The sequence below is a fragment of the Chlorocebus sabaeus genome, chromosome 23 (genome assembly GCF_047675955.1).
Source record: "Chlorocebus sabaeus isolate Y175 chromosome 23, mChlSab1.0.hap1, whole genome shotgun sequence".
Classification (NCBI taxonomy): Eukaryota; Metazoa; Chordata; class Mammalia; order Primates; family Cercopithecidae; genus Chlorocebus; species Chlorocebus sabaeus.
The window spans coordinates 51,844,059-51,867,440 of record NC_132926.1 but is presented as its reverse complement, the minus strand read 5'-3'; the positions used below and the strand labels follow the sequence as shown (position 1 = coordinate 51,867,440).

The window sequence follows — 23,382 nt, the reverse complement described above, 5'->3', positions numbered from 1 at the left end:
AGGACAATACGACTCCCCATTTAGTTATGTAACTAAATCATTGAAAATAAAATGGGTTTAAATATTTGCAAAGCAAATTACTGAACCCGTAGGTACATATTCACCATTATATTGTACACCACTTAAATGATTTTTTATTTTCTTATATGCCTTCACAATTTTTCTAATTTGCAGAGTCTTCACTTCCTAGTAAAAGAATGCCTCCTTCATCTCATATCTCCCAAATCCTCCTTCATCTCATATCTAAGAAGAGATACAAACAGATTTTTCCAAGTTAGAGGATCCCTTCTCTTAAAAAAAAAAAAAAAAAAAAAAAAAAAGTAGTGGCATAATGAAAACAAAAAAGCTTTCAGATTGAAGTAACTTCTTTACATAAGTAAATTAAGGAGACTTTTTTCCTTCATAGAGAAGACCAAAGATGTTCACAAACAGCTTTACCCATAATAGTATGGCCTCTTATTTCTCTTTCATTTCAACAGAGATAATTTAGTTTCTTAGTTTTCAAATTATGATCTGAAGTCAAATGATAGCTGTTGTAAATATATTTGAATCATTCTCTAAGGCAAATTTAATCAAGACCATTTTCATGTACTCATTTATTCAATACCTACATTAATAATATAAAAACAAATTTCAACAACTACAAAGATAACAACTACAATAATAATAACTAATTATATACAATAATAACTAAACGGTTACAATACACCACATTCTTTTCTAAATGTTTCAAATACAAGTACTCATTTAACACTAACAGCCACGCTGTGAGGTATATACTATTTATTGTATTTCTTACTTTACAAATAGTTAAACTGAGGCACAAAAAGTTAAAGGATTTGTCCAAGGTCACATGTTTATTAAGTTTTAGAGCCTGGCTCCATCCATGGCATCTGGCTCCAGAATCTAAGCACTTTGTTGCAATGCACATGCACCCCCCTGAATTACAATGAGGCATACATGGAAAAGGCCTGTTCCTTTCCTTCAGGATATTTATAGACTTATAAGAGAGAAATGACAAACATCTATAGTACAAGACAGAAGGAGATTGGGGTAATTAAGACATACACTTGGAGGATTTCTGAGTTATTTATAGAATAGAATTTCTCACATGTAGTTGAAAAAGGTGGCAACATTTGTGATGTAATTCAGAGTTAATAGTGTGTTGACAGGATGGAAGAAAGAGAAAACAAGAGGCCTGGCAGGCAACAAGGAGAAGAGATTCTAGGAAGGAAAGGTGCCTGGGCTCCTTTAAGTGAGAACAACGAAAGGAAACAGCTCCTTTTTTATCAAGTGTGGGTCCCTTTCCGAAGATACAGGAAAATTTCTAACATAAGTCTCTCGGTTATGGATAATACTTATCAAAATGTATATGTTACACAGATGATTATTTGGTGTAACCTAATTTTTAGCAAAGACACATGACATGTATATTTGTTAAAACCTTAAGTGATGCTTTGAATTTATAATGCAAATCCAGAATTTGGATCAAAATGCTAAATTTTGACTTTTTTCAAAATTTTTAAACAATTTTGATTTTCAAAAAAGATTGATGAGGTTGCTTATCAGCTTAAGGAGATATTGGGCTGAGAGGATGGGGTTTTCTAAATATACAATCATGTCATCTGCAAACAGACAATTTGACTTCCTCTCTTCCTATTTGATTACACTTTATTTCTTTGTTTTGCCTGATTGCCCTGGTCATAACTTCCAATACTATGTTGAATAGGAGTGGTGAGAGAGGGCATCCTTGTGCCAGTTTTCAAAGAGAATGCTTCCAACTTTTGCCCATTCAGTATGATACTAGCTGTGAGTTTGTCATAAATAACTTATTATTTTGAGATACGTTCCATCAATACGTAGTTTATTGAGAGTTTTTAGCATGAAGGGGGGTTGAATTTTATCAGAGGTCTTTTCTGCATCCGTTGAGATAATCCTGTGGTTTTTGTCATCAGTTCTGTTTACGTGATTGGTTACATTTATTGATTTGCATATGTTGAACCAGCCTTGCATCCCAGGGATGAAGCTGACTTGATCATAGTGGATAAGCCTTTTGATGTGCTGCTGGATTTGGTTTGTCAGTATTTTATTGAGGATTTTCACATCAATGTTCATCAGGGATATTGGCCTGAAATTTTCTTTTTTTGTTGTGTCTGCCAGGCTTTGGTATCAGGACGATGCTGGCCTCATAAAATGAGTTAGGGAGGAGTCCCTCCATTTCAAGTGTTTGGAATTGTTTCAGAAGGAATGGTACCAGCTCCTCTTTGTACCTCTGGCAGAATTCAGTTGTGAATCTGTCGGTCCTGGGTTTTTTTAGGTTGGTAGGCTATTAATTACTGCCTCAATTTTAGAACTTGTTATTGGTCTATTCAGGGATTCGACTTCTTCCTGGTTTAGTCTTGGGAAGGTGCATGTGTCCAGGAATTTATCCTTTTCTTCTAGAGTTTCCAGTTTATTTGCATAGAGGTGTTTATAGTATTCTCTGATGGTAGTTTGTATTTCTGTGGGATCAGTGGTGATATCCCCTTTATCATTTTTTAATTGCATCTATTTGATTCTTCTCTCTTTTCTTCTTTATTAGTCTTGTTAGCTGTCTATCTATTTTGTTCATCTTTTCAAAAAACCAGCTCCTGGATTCATTGATTTTTTGAAGGGCTTTTTGTGCCTCCGTAGCCTTCAGTTCCGTTCTGATCTTAGTTATTTCTTGTCTTCTGCTAGCTTTTGAATTTGTTTGTTCTTGCCTCTCTAGTTCTTTTCATTGTGACATTAAGGTGTAGATTTTAGATCTTTCCTGCTTTCTCCTATCGGCATTGAATGCTATACATTTAACACTGCTATAGCTGTGTCCCAGAGATTCTGGTATGTTGGGCCTTTGTTCTCTTTGGTTTCAAAGAACTTATTTGTTTCTGTCTTAATTCTGCTATTTACCCAATAGTCATTTAGGAGAAAAAATTTTAAAAAGATTGATGACTTTGCTTATCAGCTTCCGTGTAGTTGTGCAGTCTGAGTGAGTGTCTTAACCCCGAGCTCTAATTTGATTGCACTGTAGTCTGAGAGACTGTTATGATTTCAGTTCTTTTGCTTTGGCTGAGGAGTGTTTTACTTCCAATTATGTGGTCAATTTTAGAATAAGTGCAATGTGGTGCTGAGAAGAATGTATATTCTGTTCATCTGGGGTGGAGTGTTCCGTATATGTCTATTAGGTCCGCTTGGTCCAGAGCTGAGTTCAAGTCCTGAATACGCTTGTTAATTTTCTGTCTCATTGATCTGTCTAATATTGACAGTGGGGTGTTAAGTCTCCCACTATTATTGTATGGGAATCTAAGTCTCTTTGTAGGTCTCTAAGAACTTGCTTTATGAATCTGGGTGCTCCTGTATTGGGTGCGTATATATTTCAGGTAGTTAGCTCTTCTTGTTTCAGTGATCCCATTACCAATATGTAATGCCCTTCAGCAAAGTCTCAGGATACAAAAATCAATGTGCAAAAATCACAAGCATTTCTATACACCAATAATAGAGAACCAAATCATCAGTAAACCCCCATTCACAAATGCTACAAAGAGAATAAAATACCCAGGAATAAAACTTACAGAGGATGTGAAGGACCTCTTCAAGGAGAACTACAAACCACTGCTCAAGGAAATAAGAGAGGGCACAAACAAATGGAAAAACATTCCATGCTCATGGATAAGAAGAATCAATATGGTGAAAATAGTCACACTGCCAAAAGTAATTTATAGACTCAATGCTATTCACGTCAAGCTACCATTGACTTTCTTCACAGAATTAGAAAAAACTACGTTAAATTTCATATGGAACCAAAACACAGCCTGTGTAGCCAAGAAAATTCTAAGCAAAAAGAACAAAACTGGAGGCATCATGCCACCTGACTTCAAACTATACTACAAGGCTACAGTAACCCAAACAGTATGGTACTGGCACCAAAACACATATGTAGACCAATGAAACAGAATAGAAGCCTGAGAAACAATGCCACACATCTACAACCGTCTGATCTTTGACAAACCTGACAAAAACAGGCAATGGGGAAAGAATTTCCTATTAATAAATGGTGTTGAGAAAACTGGCTAGCCATATGCAGAATACTGAAACTGGACCCCTTCCTTACACCTTATAAATTAACTCAAGATGGATTAAAGATTTAAATGTAAGACCTAAAACCATAGAAACCCTAGAAGAAAACCTAGGCCATACCATTCAGGACATAGGCATAGGAAAAGACTTCATGATTAAACACCAAAAGCAATGGCAACAAAAGCCAAAATTGACAAATGGGATCTAATTAAACTAAAGAGTTTCTGCACAATAAAAGAAACTGTCATCAGAGTGAATGGACAACCTACAGAATGGGAGAAAATTTTTGCAATCTGTCCATCTGACAAAGGGCTAATATCCAGAATCTGTAAGGAACTTAAACAAATTTACAGGAAAAAAACAAATGCCCTATCAAAAAGTGGGTGAAGGATGTGAACAGACACTTCTTAAAAGAAGACATTTATGCAGCCAACAAACATGAAAAAAAGCCCCTAGTCACTGGTCATTAGAAAAATGCAAATCAAAACCACAATGAGGTATCATCTCACGCAAGTTAGAATGGTGATCAATAAAAAGTCAGGAAACAACAGATTCTGGAGAGGATGTGGAGAAATAGTAATGCTTTTACACTATTGGTGGGAGTGTAAATTAGTTCAACCATTGTGGAAGACAGTGTGGCAAATCTACAAGGTTCTAGAACCATTTGACCCAGCATTCCCATTACTGGGTATATACCCAAAGGATTTTAAATCATTCTACTATAAAGACACATGCACACATATGTTTATTGCAGTGCTATTCACAGTAGCAGAGACTTGGAACCAACCCAAATGCCCATCAATGATAGACTGGATAAAGAAAATGTCACACATACACCATGGAATACTATGCAGTCATAAAAAAGAATGAGTTCATGTCCTTTGCAGGGACATGGATGAAGCTGGAATCTATCATTTTCAGCAAACTGACACAGGAACAGAAAACCAAACACCGCATGTTCTCACTCATAGTGGGAGTTGAACAATGAGAACACATGGACACAGGGAGGGGAACATCACACACCAGGGCCTGTCGAGGAGTGGGGTGCTAGAGGTGGGATAGCATTACGATAAATACCTAATGTAGGTGACAGGTTGATGAGTGCAGCAAACCACCATGGCACCTGTATACCTATGTAACATGTATCTGCACATGTATCCCAGAACTTAAAGTATAAAAAAAGATTGAATTAAAATACTTGTTATTTTGATTATGACATCTCTAATAACTTCCTTGTGTTTTTTCTTCATTTTCCAGTTTTAGTCATTTGCTATTGACTCAGTTAACTTTATTAAGTTAACTAAGTTACACAATCACATATGTGTATCCTGTCCTTGACTCCCTATACTTCATATGGGGCACATAATAATTTTTCATACATATATATGAGTATGTATAGAGTGTGTATATGTGTGTGTGTATATATATATTCATTTTTTATATTCTTTACTAACTGCTTCTCCAGATTCACTGGGTTTTCTATCAATTTCATTTTCTGAACAATCCCTTCCTTTTGCCTTCTGACCTGCTGGAATATCTGTTGGTTGCCCTTTATGTTCCCGTTTGCACCATGTCTTCTCTTTCCTGATTTCCTCTCTGCTTGGGAATAACAAAGCTATTAATAGTTCTCTGAGAAATGAGCTTGAAAGATAGTTCTTTGAGGTACAGCAATGACCTTATTTTCTCCTAACACTTCATTGATGTCTTGTTTAGCTATAGAATTCTGGTTTGAAGCCATTTTCATCATATTTTGAAATGACTATTTCATTACTTTTTGTACTTCCAGTTTTCATTGAGAAGTCTATAGACATACTGCTTTTTGAGCCTTTTATCATTATCCTCCCAGGAGGCATCTAACATATCCTCTGCCTCAAGGCTCTAAAATTTCACAGGGGTATGCTTCATATGGGTCTAATATCATCGGATTTAGCTTTTATAGAATAAGCCCTTTGAATTTGGAAACTCAAGCCCTTTATCTGTTGCATTTTGTGGAAATTTTCTTGAATTATTTTGTTGATAGCTTTTCCTCTCTGTTTCTCTGCTCACTCATTCTGGAACTACTGTTATTTGGATATTGTATCTCCTGAACTGTTCCTGTAATTCTTAAAACTTTTCCCACGTATTTTTCAGTTTTTGTCTTTTTGCTTAACTTTCTAGGAGATTTTATCACCTTTATTTTCCAACTCTTGTTTTGCATTTTGAAATTTGTTATATTTTAATCTTGATGCATTTTATGTTTTGGGTTTTCTACATGTGTACTTGATATGTGTGATTATGTGTGGATAGATATAATAAAACATATAAACATGGATAAATATGGATATACTTGTGGTCTTTTGTTTTGTTTTTTTTTTGTTTGTTTGGTTTTTGTTTTTTTTGAGACAGAGTCTTGCTCTGTCACCCAGGCTGGAGTGAATGGCGCGATCTCAGCTCACTGCAAGCTCCGCCTCCCGGGTTCACGCCATTCTCCCGCCTCAGCCTCCCTAATAGCTAGGACTACAGGCGCCTGCCACCTCACCCGGCAAGTTTTTTGTATTTTTTAGTAGAGAGGGGATTTCACGGTGTTAGCCAAGATGGTCTCGATCTCCTGACCTCGTGATCCACCCTTCTGGGCCTCCCAAGGTGCTGGGATTACAGGCGTGAGCCACCACGCCCGGCCGTGGTCTGGTTTAATGTTCTTACTATCTTCCCTCACTTTTCTGAAGATAGTAATTCAATATACTTTTTTTGGTTTTCTTCTACCTGAATATTCTTAATTTCTTTTTTTTTTTTTTTTGAGATGGAGTCTGGCTCTGTGGCCCAGGCTGGAGTGCAGTGGCCGAATCTCAGCTCACTGCAAGCTCCGCCTCCCGGGTTCCCGCCATTCTCCTGCCTCAGCCTCCCGAGTAGCTGGGACTACAGGCGCCCGCCACCTCGCCCGGCTAGTGTTTTGTATTTTTTAGTAGAGGCGGGGTTTCACCGTGTTAGCCAGGATGGTCTCGATCTCCTGACCTCGTGATCCGCCCGTCTCGGACTCCCAAAGTGCTGGGATTACAGGCGCGAGCCACCGCGCCTGGCCATATTCTTAATTTCTGTAGGGATGGCTTCTATCCTTATAAACTGCTCAAGATTGAGCATAAGGGTTGAAAATCTGATGAGAAACTTTGAAAAAGTGACTTGGTTTTGTCAACAGTGACAAGGATATCGCTTAATTCAGAGATGATGGAAAATGAATATTAAGTTGGTTAATATTACTTTTTTGCTCAGAGAGGGTCAGTTGTCTGGCTGCACAATCTGACTGATTATTTTCACTCTACAAAATTTTGCTCCTATTTCTGGAGGTTCCAATAAGGGTTTCTAACATTCAGTTCAAGTTTATTCTTGGCTTTACCCCATTGCAAGTCTACAATTCAGTTTTCTACACTTTGCTAAATCTATTACCACTTATCTGTGTGCAGTCAACTTCCACAATTATAGTGTCCTGCCCTTCTTTTATTCCCTATGTTTTTGTGTATACCTTTAAAGAATCACTTTATTACTGTCCTCATTGAATTCAATAAATAGTAAATGTGGAAATTACTGTTAAATCTACCACTTTTATTCAGAAGTCGACTTGAACTTTTTATCTACCTTCCAAAGGATTTTGTTCTTTTATTGAACATTCCGGGTTGATTTTATCTGGTACACACTGTAAGACGTACATTTAATGTAGATACGATACTCCTTTTATTTTAATAACAGTTTCTTAAATTGTATCTTTATGTCTTCTGTTTTATTTTTTTTTTTTTCAGTCACTCTAAGTATGTTTTTGGCTTTTCTTAGCCTACCCTCCTATCAGTATGATTTCTCTTTCAACTGTCATTAACTCTTTATTTCTATTTCATTTTCCTTAGTTTTCCTAATTTCTGCCCTTCTATCCCTTAATAATAGCTTTCCACAGTGTCTGTTTTTTTCTGATTTTATTTTCATGCCTGTGATAGACTTTATTTTTTAATTATTTCTTTATTTCTTTGTTCTTTGAGCTGACATTTCATCTTAGCATCACACCCCTGAGATCTTATATTTCTGCTTTGTTGCTTATGAAGATAGAGGCAGATGCTTCATACATTTTCAAAAACAGGTGCCTAATGTTTTTCTCAATTTCGTGGCTTTTTTTCTGGGGGGAAAAGGCAGTGGTAGTTTTTCATCTAATTTTTTTTGATACTTCGTGTCAGTGTTACACTGTTTTTCTTTTTTAGATAAATGACTCATCTCTGAAAAAAACTGCATTATTCCTGGACAAGCTATTCACCATAGATTTATTTTGGTAGGAGTGTTTGCTATAATTCTTGGCTTGCTGATTTCCACAAAGAAAAGACATAGATTTTCTCTGCTGCTTCAGATTAAACCTGCTTCATGAAGCTAGGGTTTAAGTGTTTAATTCTTTCTGTACCTCTGTCTTTTCTACTTCTCTGAAACCAAATGTTGCCATCAGGGTTTATTTTGCCTGCCCAGCTCACCTGAGTTCCTGAACTTGGAGTTGTAAATGTAGAGTACGTTTTAGGCCTACATTTTCAGACAGTGTATTTTCTTGGTACTTTCTGAGATCTACTATCCTTGAACCCTTTGGGCACTGACATTGATCTACTTAGCCTCTTATTTCCACCTATTTCCAAATGATCCTGCCCAACCTCAGAAGCTTTTGGAAATTCCAAAAATATTTTGGTGACTAAAGGTATTTTGGTGACTATGTATTATTCCATCTCTTTGTTTTTAAAGCTAGAGTTAGCGGTATTTTATTTTTAGCATTCCCTATTGTTTTCTAAATAGCCTCATCAATGTATAATTTACATTCCACAAAATTTTCTCTTCATATGTACTACATTTTACTGATATTTGATAAGTTTATACAGTTACACAATCATTACCACAATCTAGTTTTACAAACTTTCCATTGCTCCGAAAGTTACCTTGTGCCTGTTAGTAATCAACTCCTAACTGTTTTGTTTTTGTTTTTGTTTCTTTTTAAGATTTTGAAGTTTCTCATTTAAGACTGGGCATGGTGCCTCATGCCTGTAATCCCAGACCTTGGGAGGCTGAGGTGGGAGGATGACTTGAGCCAAGAAGTCCAAGACCAGCCTAGGCAACATAGTGAGACCCAACTCTACAAAAAAAAATTGAAAAATTAGCCGGGTGCAGTGGCATGCTACTCAGGAGGCTGAGGTGGGAGGATTGCTTGAGCCCAGGAGCACTGCAATGAGCAGAGATCAGGCCACTGCATTCCAGCCTGGGCGACAGAGTGAGAGCCCATCTCAAGAAAACCAAACAAACAAACAAAAAAGTTTCTCATTTATATAGCTATGCTCATTTCAGAAATGACCTATGCTATCTTTTCATTATTAATAATTCTAAGAAGGGTAATGAAAGTTTAATACGGTAGAAGACTAAATAATTCAACATACAACTGCCTCTTGGCATTTATTCTTCTTCTGTTAGGTTTTTTATAGAAGATTTTCCTGGAGCCTCTCAGATAATCTTTCTCAGAGGGTGAGATCATGTGTGATACACTTAAAGCACTGGGGTCAGTTGGGACACACTGGTATTCATTGCTGCTGTGATTTTGTTGTTGTGAAATGATTTTTCTTTGCAGTGTAATGTTCTGGAGGTCCCATGAAATCAACTGATAATTCTTTAAAGGAAATGAAGCCAGCTTAAACTAGAGGTTCTTAATTATTTCAAGCAAATTAATATAATTTTTAAAATAAATTTTACACACTTTTTTCTTAGAACAATTTTGCTACATTCAAAATGTATCACGATCTATAGCAAAACTGAAAATCATGAGAATTCTAGTTTTAATTTTATTCTCATCACTCTCAGTAGACACTTGGTTGAATAATTCTGTTTCCATGAATTGTAGTTTTCTGAAATCCCCACAATAATTTGTGTTTCTCATAGTAAGGCACCTAAATGGCATGCTAGATGCATTGAAATACTGAGTATGTGGCCAAATTTATAATTATTCCCATGCATTTCCATAAATGAACAAAGATGAATTAAGTGAACTAAAGGGTATGAATCTCATTCTCTGAAGACTCCTAGCTAAAAAGCACAATCTCAGAAGGAGGTTTGTTAAAGTGCTATTTACACACAGCTGTCATTTATTGAGTGCATTCTATTCGCCAGACACAATGCTAAGCACTTTATATAGTTTTTTAAATTTAATAATGCTTCAATCTCCTTTGAGATATTTGACATTTTCCCATTTTATAGACAAGGAGACTGAGATTTAGACTGGAGGCTTAGAAATGGTGAGGCAAGTATTCAAATCCATACCCTGATTCCATAGCCAAGCTTTTAAACATTCTCCCTTTTATCTTGTATAAATTGGACATCCCTCTATAGCAAATTAGGATATGCTCTATGATTCTTAATGGCAAATAACATAAATTCAGGATACACTCATCATTTCTACCTAGAGTATGTATGAATGCACTGCTTTTAAAGATTGTCCCGGCCGGACGCAGTGGCTCGCACCTGTAATCCCAGCACTTTGGGAGGCCAAGGCGGGCGGATCACGAGGTCAGCAGATCGAGACCATCCTGGCTAACACGGTGAAACCCCGTCTCTACTACAAATACAAAAAATTAGCCAGGCATGGTGGCGGGCGCCTGTAGTCCCAGCTACTAGGGAGGCTGAGGCAGGAGAATGGCGTGAACCCGGGAGGTGGAGCTTGCAGTGAGCCGAGATGGCACCAATGTACTCCAGCCTGGGTGACAGAGCGAGACTCCATCTCAAACAAAAAAAAATCATCCCTACCACTGTCTTTCCTCACTTATGATATTTATGCAAAGGGATATGTTGGCAACATAAGCACCATATAGACAGCAGAAATGATGATGTAAGTTACTTAGACATTTCAATACTAAAATATTATTTATTTTATAACATAATGTCATTTTTATCAAATTGTGCGGGATTAATCACTTCAATATCACTAAAGGAGCTGGACAAGCCTGCAATTTAACAGCTCACTCCTGAGCAATTTTTAAAATTTATTTTAGCATTTCTCCTTTTCTTAGTAATGTAAAGCATGTCCTAAGAAAGACTAGTTTCAGAGAGCCAATATTCTTTAGAGATGGTATAATTAGTAATTTATACATGATCAGAATTTGTTTTACCTTCCTACATAGAAAGAAAAAAATCCTTGGGATGTTACATAGTGTAAAATATTGAAGCAATTTTAGCTAAAACACATTAATACTACACAAATTGAGATATATAGCCCACTGCAAATTATGGGTATAATTTGATTTAACATTGATCAAAAGTTTCATATAAAAGTTGTCATGTGTTTTCAGAAAATAAAAAAAATTGTATGCAACCAAGCTACTGCATCTTAAATCAAGTCCAAAATCTTTCTCAAAGTATCTACTGTTACATTCTTCAAAGGCAAATGATGTTTGTTTATCTGTTAGTAAAAATTTGTCCAAGTTTAGAAAATGAATCAGGTGAAATACCGTGGGTAAAGAATCTGCCATGGTATTAGTCATCTCCCTTTTAAGCCACCTTCTCTGGGAAAATCTCTCTGGTATCTTCTCTCTCTCTCTCTCTCTCTCTCTCTCTCTCTCTCTCTCTCTCTCTCTGTGTGTGTGTGTGTGTGTGTGTCTCTCTCTCTCTGTCTCTCTCTCTTTCTCCCTTTTTCTGTCTCTCTGTCTCTCTCTCCAGGCCCACATATCCACACACATTTATGAACATACATATATATGCATACTTTCAAAATAAATCCTTCATTAATTGGAGTATAGCAGATAAGTATATCTTAAGCAGCAGTTCAGTGAGTGTTCACACCTTAAATGTACACATATGACCACTACCTGGATAAATAAAAGAACATTACCAGCACTACTCCAGAAGCTTCCCTCTCTCTCTTGTTTTTTTTTTTGTTTGTTTTTTTTTTTAGATTTCCCGGACTGCTGTGGATTTATTTTTATGTATATAGTTCTGACATTTCTTTTTTTCTTTTTCATTATACTTTTAAGTGCTAGGGTATATGTGCACAATGTGCAGGTTTGTTACATATGTATACATGTGCCATGTTGGTGTGCTGTACCCATTAACTCATCATTTACATTAGGTATATCTCCTAATGCTATCCCTCCCCCCTACCCCTACCCCATGACAGGTCTCAGTGTGTGATGTTCCCCTTCCTGTGTCCAAGTGTTCTCATTGTTCAATTCCCACCTATGAGTGAGAACATGTGGTACTTCGTTTTTTGTCCTTGAGATAGTTTGCTGAGAATGGTGGTTTCCAGCTTCATCCATGTCCCTACAAAGGACATGAACTCACCCTTTTTTATGGCTGCATAGTATTCTATGGTGTATATGTGTGATGTTTTCTTTATCCAGTCTATCATTGATGGGCATTTGGGTTGGTTCCAAGTCTTTGCTATTGTGAATAGTACCACAATAAACGTACGTGTGCATGTGTCTTTATAGCAGCATGATTTATAATCCTTTGGGTATATACCCAGTAATGGGATGACTGGGTCAAATGGTATTTGTAGTTCTAGATCCTTGAGGAATTGCCACACTGTCTTCCACAGTGGTTGAACTAGTTTACAGTCCCACCAACAGTGTAAAAGTGTTCTTATTTCTCCACATCCTCTCCAGCACCTGTTGCTTCCTGACTTTTTAATGATCACCATTCTAACTGGTGTGAGATGGTATCTCATTGTGGTTTTGATTTGCGTTTCTCTGATGGTCAGTGACGATGAGCATTTTTTCATGTGTCTGTTGGCTGCATAAGTGTTTTCTTTTGAGAAGTGTCTGTTCATATTCTTCACCCACTTTTTGATGTTTTTTTTTTCTTGTAAATTTGTTTGAGTTCTTTGTAGATTCTGGATATTAGCCCTTTGTCAGATGAGTAGATTGCAAAATTTTTCTCCTCTTCTGTAGGTTGCCTGTTCACTCTGATGGCAGTTTCTCTTGCTATGCAGAAGCTCTTTAGTTTAATTAGATTCCATTTGTCAATTTTGGCTTTCGTTGCCATTTCTTTTGGTGTTTTAGACGTGAAGTGCTTCACAGCCAATATCATACTTAATGGGCAAAAACAGGAAACATTCCCTTTGAAAACTGGCACAAGACAGGGATTCCCTCTCTCACCCCTCCAGTTCAACATAATGTTGGAAGTCCTGGCCATGGCAATCAGGCAGGAGAAAGCAATAAAGGGTATTCAATTAGAGAAGAGGAAGTGAAATTGTCCCTGTTTGCAGATGACATGATTGTATATTTAGAAAACCCGTTTGCAGATGACATGATTGTATATTTAGAAAACCCCATTCTCTTAACCCAAAATCTCCTTAAGCTGATAAGCAACTTCAGCAAAGTCTCAGCATACAAAATCAATGTGCAAAAATCACAAGCTTTCTTATACATCAATAACAGACAAACAGAGAGCGAAATAATGAGTAAACTCCCATTTACAATTGCTTCAAAGAGAATAAAATACCTAGGAATCCAACTAACAAGGGATATGAAGGACCTCTTCAAGGAGAACTACAAAACCTCTTCTTGATTCTTGATCATTATTCCAACAGCAAACCATATAGGTTAGCTTACCTGTTTCTGATTTTCACATACATGGAATCATACAAAGTGTATTATTTTGTTATATGGCTTCTTTCATTTGTTTGTGAGATTCATCCATGTTGTGAGTAGTATTTCAAGTATTTAATTGATGTATTGTTTTTCATTACATGAATATACTACATTTATTCTGTTCTTGATGTAAATTTAGGTTATTTTCAGTTTTGGAGTATGAATAATGCAGCTATAAAAATTCTTCTATATATATGTAGGTGTATGTATGTATTTATATATGTATTTCTATTGGGCATATATCTAAGAGAGAACTACTGAGTCATAGGGAATATGTACGTTCATTTTAGTTGATATGCGTTTTCTCAGTGATAGAACCAAGTTACATTCTCACTAGCAGTGTAAGAGAGTTCCAAACCTTCCAGTGCCTTGACAATGCATGGTATTATCTATCTGTTTAGCTTTAGCCATTTTTTTGTGGATCCATCATGTTATCCCATTGTCATTTTAAGTTGCTTTACCTTGATGATGAATAAAGTAGAGGATGTTTTTATATGTCTGTTGAGTATTTGCATACTCTTTTGTGAAGTACTCTTTCAAGTTTTCTTTCCCATTTTTCTGTTAGACTTGTCCTTCCTTTTTTCCTTATTTGTACAAGTTTATTATTTATTCTGCGAACTGGTTCTTTTTCATAAAATCTATTGAAATTTTTTCCTCCAGCTCTGTAATTGCCCTTTTTAATTTTCCTAATGGTGTTTTTAAAGAACAAAGTTCTTAATTTTAACATAATGCAAGGTATTAGTCTGTTTTAATGGTTAGTGCCTTATGCCCTATTTACAAAATCTTCACCTACCCTAAAGTCATGCAGATATTTTCATGTAAGTTTTAGAAACTTTTTAAAGCCTTTTTCTAAAATAAACCTTTATATTTACATCGACAGGTCATCCATTGTAGGATGTAGGAGATCAGTTTTTACTTTTTTCCCTTATATGAATATCCAAGTGATCTGGCACTAATTACTTAAAAGACCACCCTTTCTCCAAACTGTAAGCTCTATTTTATATTTCTATTACTTTGCTAAATTTTTTCAAGTCTCTTCTTCCTACGTTTTTCACAAATCTCTTTTTATGCTTCTTGCAATATGTCTATCAATGATTTTATTTTTTTCTCCCTTTTTTCTTTAGCTCTGCCAGTTTAGTTTTTATCTTTTTTAAGCTTACTTGTCTATTAATTGAGTTATTTTTTGAAGAGGCTTTTTTAAAAAATTTGTGTACAATTTGTACCTGCTTCTGATGAGTATTCTTAAGTTTGCAGTATTTCTTTCTTCTTATTCATCAGTATATTTGCAGACATCTCATGATGCTGCTGGCCTTTTTCTTCCTTTTCACCTCTTTCTCCTCATCCCATCTTTTTTCTTCTTTTTCTTCTTCATAATCACTTATCTTGAGTGGGTATAATGGAGGTATCTTAATTGACTAGCAGAAAAGGAAGAATCAGCTGGCGGTTTGAACTTTGTCCTCATAACTACATATTTTTTTTCATTTTTGTTTCTGCCTGAACTAGTGAATTTGTTCTAGACTAGCAGAAAGCCTTTTTGTTTCATAAGGGTGTCAAGCATGTCTATTTTGGATATGATACTTTACATCAGGAGTGTAGATCAGTATAGTTTCTGTTTCACCTTATCTTACCAAGAACTTACTCTGTAAAGATAGTATATCAGGATGCTAAATGAAATTTAAGACTCCCCTGGCAAATAACCTCTTACTGTCATTCCAAACAACAGGTCACTGGTTTTCCTTCTTAGGGTGAATTCCTTATTTTGGAAGACTCATGCTGTGTCCATTCTGACTCTCTGCTTCTCCATGATCTGTTATGGGATTATGGACATAGTCAATTCTTGTTTTATGTATAGCTAGAGGTTCATTTGCAATATTTGAGCCTATGAACCTGACATTTATGCTCTCACTCGTATATAGAAGTAAAAAAGTTGATTTCATAGGACTAGAGAGTGGAATGTTGGTTACCAGGGGCTGAGTCAGCTGGAGAGAGGGGTTGGGAGATTTTTGACAAATGATACCACATTTCAGTTAGATAGGAGGAATAAATTCAAGTGATCTCTTGAATAACATGATCACTATAGTTAATAACAATATATTGTATGCTTTAAAATGCTGAAAAAAAATAGATGATAAATGTTCTCACCACAATAATAACTACGTGAGGTAATGAATACATCAATTAGCTAGATTTACTCATCCCACTATATATATACATATATATATAGTGGGAAGTGTGTGTGTGTGTATATATATATACACACTTCAAAACATGTGGTACATGATAAGTACATGGAATTTCATCTACCAATTACAAATAATAAAACTATTTTAATTTTTAAAAATATGAATATTATAAACCATTTTTGTTATGAAATACGATACCAAAAATGTATTAACTATTTTCATTTAGATGCTTTAGTTTATTGCTGGTTTTCTTTTTAAATAAATCTTTTAAAATTAATCCTGATTTTTTTTAATTTTACTTTTCAGATGCAACAACTGTTCCATGAAAATTATGAACACAATCGGAAGGGTTACATCCAAGACCTTCACAATAGCAAAATCCATGCAGCCATAACACTTCATCCCAACAAAAGACCTGCATACCAATACAGGCTGCATAATTACATGCTCAGCCGCAAAATTTCTGAACTTCGCTACCGCACCATCCAGCTCCACAGGGAGAGTGCCCTGATGAGCAAGCTCAGTAACACAGAAGTGAGCAAAGAGGACCAGCAGCTGGGAGTGATACCTTCTTTCAACCACTTCCAGCCTCGGGAGAGAAATGAAGTGATAGAATGGGAGTTCCTGACAGGGAAGCTCCTATACTCAGCAGCTGAGAACCAGCCCCCTCGACAGAGCCTCAGTAGCATTTTAAGAACAGCATTGGATGACACTGTCCTACAGGTAATGGAGATGATCAACGAGAATGCCAAGAGCAGAGGACGGCTCATTGACTTCAAGGAAATTCAGTATGGCTACCGTAGAGTTAACCCCATGCACGGGGTGGAGTACATTTTGGATTTGCTCCTTTTATACAAAAGACACAAGGGAAGGAAACTGACTGTGCCAGTGAGACGTCATGCCTATCTTCAGCAGTTGTTCAGCAAGCCTTTCTTCAGAGAAACCGAAGAGCTAGATGTCAACAGTCTTGTGGAGAGTATTAACAGTGAAACTCAATCATTCTCCTTTATATCTAATTCTTTAAAGATATTATCTTCTTTTCAAGGTGCCAAAGAAATGGGAGGGCACAATGAAAAGAAAATACACATTCTCGTTCCTCTCATCGGAAGATATGACATTTTCTTGAGATTCATGGAGAACTTTGAAAACATGTGTCTTATCCCAAAGCAGAATGTAAAGTTGGTCATTACCCTTTTCAGTAGGGATTCTGGCCAAGATTCCAGCAAGCATATTGAGCTGATAAAAGGATACCAGAACAAATACCCCAAAGCAGAAATGACCCTGATCCCAATGAAGGGAGAGTTTTCCAGGGGTCTTGGTCTTGAAATGGCTTCTGCCCAGTTTGACAATGACACTTTGCTGCTATTTTGTGATGTTGACTTGATCTTCAGAGGAGACTTTCTCCAACGATGTAGAGACAATACAATTCAGGGACAACAGGTGTACTATCCCATCATATTTAGCCAGTATGACCCAAAGGTAACAAATGGGGGAAATCCTCCCACTGATGATTACTTTGTATTCTCAAAAAAGACTGGATTTTGGAGAGACTATGGATATGGAATCACCTGTATTTACAAAAGTGATCTTCTAGGTGCAGGTGGATTTGATACCTCAATACAAGGCTGGGGACTGGAAGATGTAGATCTCTACAATAAAGTCATTCTATCTGGCTTAAGGCCCTTTAGAAGTCAAGAAGTAGGAGTGGTGCATATTTTCCATCCAGTTCATTGTGATCCTAACTTGGACCCTAAGCAGTATAAGATGTGCTTAGGATCCAAGGCAAGTACTTTTGCCTCAACCATGCAACTGGCTGAACTCTGGCTAGAAAAACATTTGGGTGTCAGGTACAATCGAACTCTCTCCTGACAGTCCAGGCAACACATTTTGCCTTTTTAAAGGGGAGTTTACCTCATTGTTGGTTGTTGTTATTTTTATTTTATTGTTATTTTTATTGTTATTATTGTAATAATTTTATTTTGTTGTCCTGGTCTTAAACTACTCTTGGTTGTCTTCCTAAGGGTGTTTTTTGACCTCAAGCAAGAAGAGTCTGCAGTTCACTGATGTTTCAGATTTCTACTGAAGTCAATATGTGTTATTACTTTTATATATCTTTATTTGAGATTGAGTTAAATCATGGCAATCAAAATGACTTTTGAAACTCATTCATCACAAGAGACAGCTTAGAAGAATGTTCTCTTTGGGCTTAAAGATGCAATATCGACTTTTATTTGGTTTCTCAAATTCAATGTGATACAAATATTTACTGGTGAAAGGTACCACAAAAGTGCTTTATGCTTCCTATGGGGAAGGGACTCTGTAACATAAACTTGAGTTTTGTAATTTATACAAGGACTTAAATATATAGACAATAATTTTCTTCATCTTTAGAATTTTTAAAGTAAATGAACACCTATGATTGTATGTTTATTTTTTAAAAAAAGTTTTAAAAATTGAGGAGTTTTGTTCCACAAGCAACCGGTACTGGCTACCCTGGTCTTATGACAATTATGAGCTCCTCACAACTGTCTGCTATAAATGCGAATGAACTTTATTTTCTCAAGGAAATATGATTTAATTAAATATTCATGTACATTTTAGAAGCTTTATGAAATAATGTCCTTCATTTGCTGGCAAGAAGATAAAATATGACAGAACCTGTTTATTTAAAATAAAACACAGGTATAGCAGTATTCTTTTTCAAAAATGCCGACAAGGTTTTGTTGTTTCCTTTTAGTCATACTTGATACGTTTCTGTTCATACTCACCAAAATATGCTTGCTGAGCAGGCTTGAAAAGTTAACAAGGGATTATGGTATGCTGTTTGTATTATTATCCTGGAAAACCTAGCCTTCATAGATGATTAACTGAGCAATTTCTTTTTTTTTTTTTTTTTTTTTTTTTTTTTGAGATGGAGTCTCATTCTGTCGCCCAGGCTGGAGTGCAGTGGCCGGATCTCAGCTCACTGCAAGCTCCGCCTCCCGGGTTCACGCCATTCTCCTGCCTCAGCCTCCCGAGTAGCTGGGACTACAGGCGCCCACCACCTCGCTCGGTTAGTTTTTCGTGTTTTTTAGTAGAGACGGGGTTTCACCGTGTTAGCCAGGATGGTCTCGATCTCCTGACCTCGTGATCCGCCCGTCTCGGCCTCCCAAAATGCTGGGATTGAGCCACTGCTCCCGGCCGAGCAATTTCTTTACTCAATAATTTACGATCTGGGAGAAACCTCCTTCCTCAATCTCTTCAGCTTTGGGATCAAGCGAACCCAAGAACAACTCAAAACTTGCCTTTAATATGGGTTGGTAGGTCTCTCAAAAGTCACTGGGGAAATGATTAATATCACATCAATTTTATAATTACTAAAAACACATCAGGAAATATCTCATTTAGCTTTACATATCATTCTTTCTTTGACCTGGATCAGTGGTGTCCAGTTTCTAGAAAAGCATAATTGGGTTAAAGAAGTAGAAGAGAAAATGAACATCCATGCAAAGGAGTGTCGTTAAGGCATATTGTAAAAGTCTTATTTTGTAAATAGGTAATACATTTGCATGGTTCCAAAATCAAACAAAATTTTTAAATATCTAAAGTTGTTGGCCCCACTCCCCATCCACCCATATCTGTCACCTGACCACACATGACCATTGTTTGGGCTGTGTGAGTGGTTTGTGCATGTCTTTCTAGAGTTTCTGAAGCACAAATTTTATTTTTTTAACCCTCTATACACAAAATGTAGTATATTATACATATTGTTCTGTACTTTGATGTTCTGTTTCTACTTAATGAAAAAATAATTTGCATCAAAATTGATTTAAGTGATTGTTGTAAATTTTTGCCATTAGTTTTACTGAATGCCATGAGGCCACATATCATTTGCTTTGGTGATGGATTCCTTACATATTGACAACCTCTTTTACTGACGACATTTTGGGAGCCTTAACAAATATCATTGCTTAATATTAGGACAGACAGGATGGCAGTATCCTTAACTATAACTTGTAATCTTAATAATGTCAAATTCATTAGAAAATAATTAATGGAATTTTTAGATATTAAAATGCTCATCTTGACAGGGCCAACAATTCAAAATTGATCTCTGCTCTAATATGGTCTCTGACTTTCACAAACCCTCACTCTAATAACTTACTTTGCTATATTACAAAACTTAGCTCTCTTGCAGGTTTTATTTTCCTGAACAGTAAATATTTTAACATTCAGTAAACATAGTCATCTGGGAAGATCTATTACCAAATAATAAGCATTAAGTATTTTGTTAATGAAGAAAGGAAATCAGGGACTGATCTTTAACTGAGACAAATGAAATAAGAGGGAGTTTTACAGAGGTAATAAATGTAAAGGCCTAGTTTAAAACTCCAAGACTTAGGGAGTTATGAAGCAGCTGCCAGGGGATGAAGTGGCATTCTGTATTATATGATGAAACCATGCTGATGAAACAAGGGAATACAGAGACTTCATTTGAACTTAATTACACATGTATACACTATACTGTTAGTATACTTTAAATCTATTACATAATTTTGCATTCAGCCTTCATATAATCTTTTACAGGCAATGCAGTATTACCTCACTGAAAATATGGGGAGAATGATGACAGTAAAATTGAGTGTTTTTCTATCCATGTAGTATCAATTACCTAAAGCCTTTAAGTTTGAAGGGCAAGACACTATGAATGCAACCAGAAAAGCACAATATTTGCAGGTGAAGTAATCCATACATTGTAGTGTTACCTTATTTGGATAGCTGTAGATGTTCTGTTTCAATGTCACCCCAAGAATAATTTCATCAGCCTTCAATGTCTTCTTACTGCTCATCTGCTGTCCACTCAGCACCACACTATGCATTTTATTTTTAAGTTTAATTCTCAGAAAATTCTCAGAATATTGATATTACTTTCTTCATTAAACAGATATGGAAACTGAAGCCACACATGGTTAAGTAACTTGTCCCGGGTTCACATAGTTGGTATGCTATAGAGGTAAGATTTAAAGAAAAGCCTGTCTGAATCTGAAGCCCCTGTTTTTTCACTCTACCTCATGGCTTCTCAGTTGCTAGAGGGATGTAGAAAACAATGGGAGCGAGCGCAAAAGGCCTCCTGACATCATGCACATGTGAGATCCACTAGTCAGTTTGCTCCTGCTGAACACTCTTTCTGGGCAGAGCTAAATTTGTGGATGTTTGCTCAGTTAAAGCCTCTTCCAGATTTAATCTCAAGCATCTACCACTTTGCTAGATCCTTCTGTGTACCATTGTGTCAGGGAAGGGGAGGGTATTTCTGTCTACTTGCTCAAACATGGCTGAACTTCAGCAAGGAAAAAAACTGTCCAGAAGTTCTGATGGATGCCAACAATATCCCTTCTATATCATCTCAGCCCCTGAGTGTAGAAACTGTTCACACTGATGAACACCACCAAATAATTGCTTGACTCTTTCTGTCACTTTACCCATATGGACTTGGTATAATCAATGTTGTCAGTGCTGAAATAGTTCTCAATTTAAGAGTTGAGCCCATTATGCCTAGTTAATAGATACGGAACTACAGGAAGGAAACACTCAAATGTGTAGACTGGTAGTCCAAACAAGAGAATAAATATTCCCCGGAAAGGTAGATTAGGAAGTTTCTTTGTTTTTAGCATATGAAACCTGGAGACCATCTCTAGACAGCAGCCCCATGACTGGGCTACTCTCATTTCATTTCCAGAGGAGCCCTGGAAAGTTCTTTCCTCTAGGAGTAGGGTTCACCAGATAAGGTTCCCTTCTAATAGTTTCAGATTGCTCAGATGAGAGGTTGTGGGCCTGCCTACCCTGTTGAACCCTCAGCTAGGACTTCCTTGTCCTGGGGACTATATTCTAAGGTAGACCTGGATCTAGAAAGAGATTGCTGTCTCTCTTCCTTTCTTCTTCCTACCCAACAGAAAACATGCTTATGTTGGTAAAATATAAATAACCAACAGAATATTTGTAGCTTCATATTACCTTGATGATAAGATTTATATGGAGAAATTAAGGTTTCGACATATTTTACATTATATGGTCAAGCTACGTTTATTTCCCTGCTACCTCCTACTTTCTAAGTCACTGTACCTGTGACCCTACAAGTTACAGGAACCTTGTGTGCCTTATCCTAGCAATATCTCTATCTAAGAGTAGATACTGGTAATCTGAAGACTACTGGTAATCTGAAGAATTGTCCACTTAATCTCTCATTTGTGCTTAATTGTTGATGGCACAATCTCTTCAGGAAGTAGCCTGCAATTGTGGATATCACAGAGTGAATGAGAAAAACGGTGTCTTTAGGGACAATACAAGAATTTGTTATCAGTTCTTAGTGCTGTTTACTTGCCTACCTTTCCCATTCACATTCTTATTAGCATCTTAATCCCTGTCAAACATACAGTGTTGGAGCATTCTGCCTGTGCTGAGGCCAGGAGCCTCCTAGACCTTTGTTTTCAACTAGTGGCAATAGTGGTGCCAGGTTGGAGCCTCCGGATATGCCAGTGTGGTTCTGCCTCTGTCTGACCCACAGCCTCCTTCACATGCTGGCTGTGCTGCCAAGCTTGCCACGACAGACGGTGGGAATGATGTGAGGAACCGGCAATGACTCATGCTCCCGGGTGGTGATACAGTCAGCATCTGCATCAAGCAACAAACTACTTGGCACTGGCACAAAGTGCCAGGATATTCTATTGTCAACTTCAATTTGACACCCAGTTGTCCATTTCCCTCTTCCTTTCTGATCTGAAAAACTGCCAAAGTCTAAGATATATTTGGGATTTCACTCCATGCAGGATTTTATTTCAATCAAATTCAATCAATATGTATTGTATTTATAGGTCGGTGTCAATGCTGAGATTCTTCAGTTTTGTTATCCATTATGCATGGGTATACATTTTTGCTATTCCTTTACCATCCAAGCCCCATCTTTACAGACTTAATTCTGGAGGATTTGGTGAACATCATATTAGAATGGTAAAATTGTATATTAAATGGTCCTATTGCTAAAAGACTTCCAACAGAAAAAAAAAACCCACAGTAACAACAACAACAAAGAAACCACAATACTTGCTCATATCTATAATGTTAACTGATTAGCAAATATTTATTGGAACTTGTTTGGGAACGATACTCTCGAGTGGGAACTCCTAGACTGTGAAAACATGCATCATCTGGAAGCAAACCTCTCAGTACTATTAGGCCTCCTTCCTTGGGACTGTTTTCCATCTCTTTCTCAGTTCTCCCACAGCCACTATCCCTCAGTCTCCCACAAACACAGTTTCTTATTTTGTCCAAGTGGGGGTAAGTGTGTGTACATACCAAATGGAATCAAAGAACAGTTGAATTTCAAATACAGACATGAATCTACCTCAGTTTTTCCATTTTGATTCTTGCAACAAAGGTTCAAATTGACATTGGTCAAAAATAACTAAGTTAATATAAAAATGAAAAATACCTTCAACTGTAGGGTTTGCCAC

The 23,382-nt window shown here is 36.7% G+C and overlaps 1 protein-coding gene across 1 annotated transcript in view; it reads left to right on the top strand.

Annotated features, from left to right (window-relative positions):
• CHSY3 (chondroitin sulfate synthase 3) overlaps window positions 1-18,602 on the top strand; it is a 285,379-nt gene extending 266,777 nt beyond the window's left edge. Inside the window, exon 3 of the mRNA XM_008014314.3 lies at window positions 16,202-18,602. Within this exon, the coding sequence (XP_008012505.3) occupies window positions 16,202-17,764 (1,563 nt within the window). The 3' untranslated portion in view covers window positions 17,765-18,602. The remainder of the gene's footprint in view (window positions 1-16,201) is intronic.
• Window positions 18,603-23,382: the final 4,780 nt, after the last annotated feature.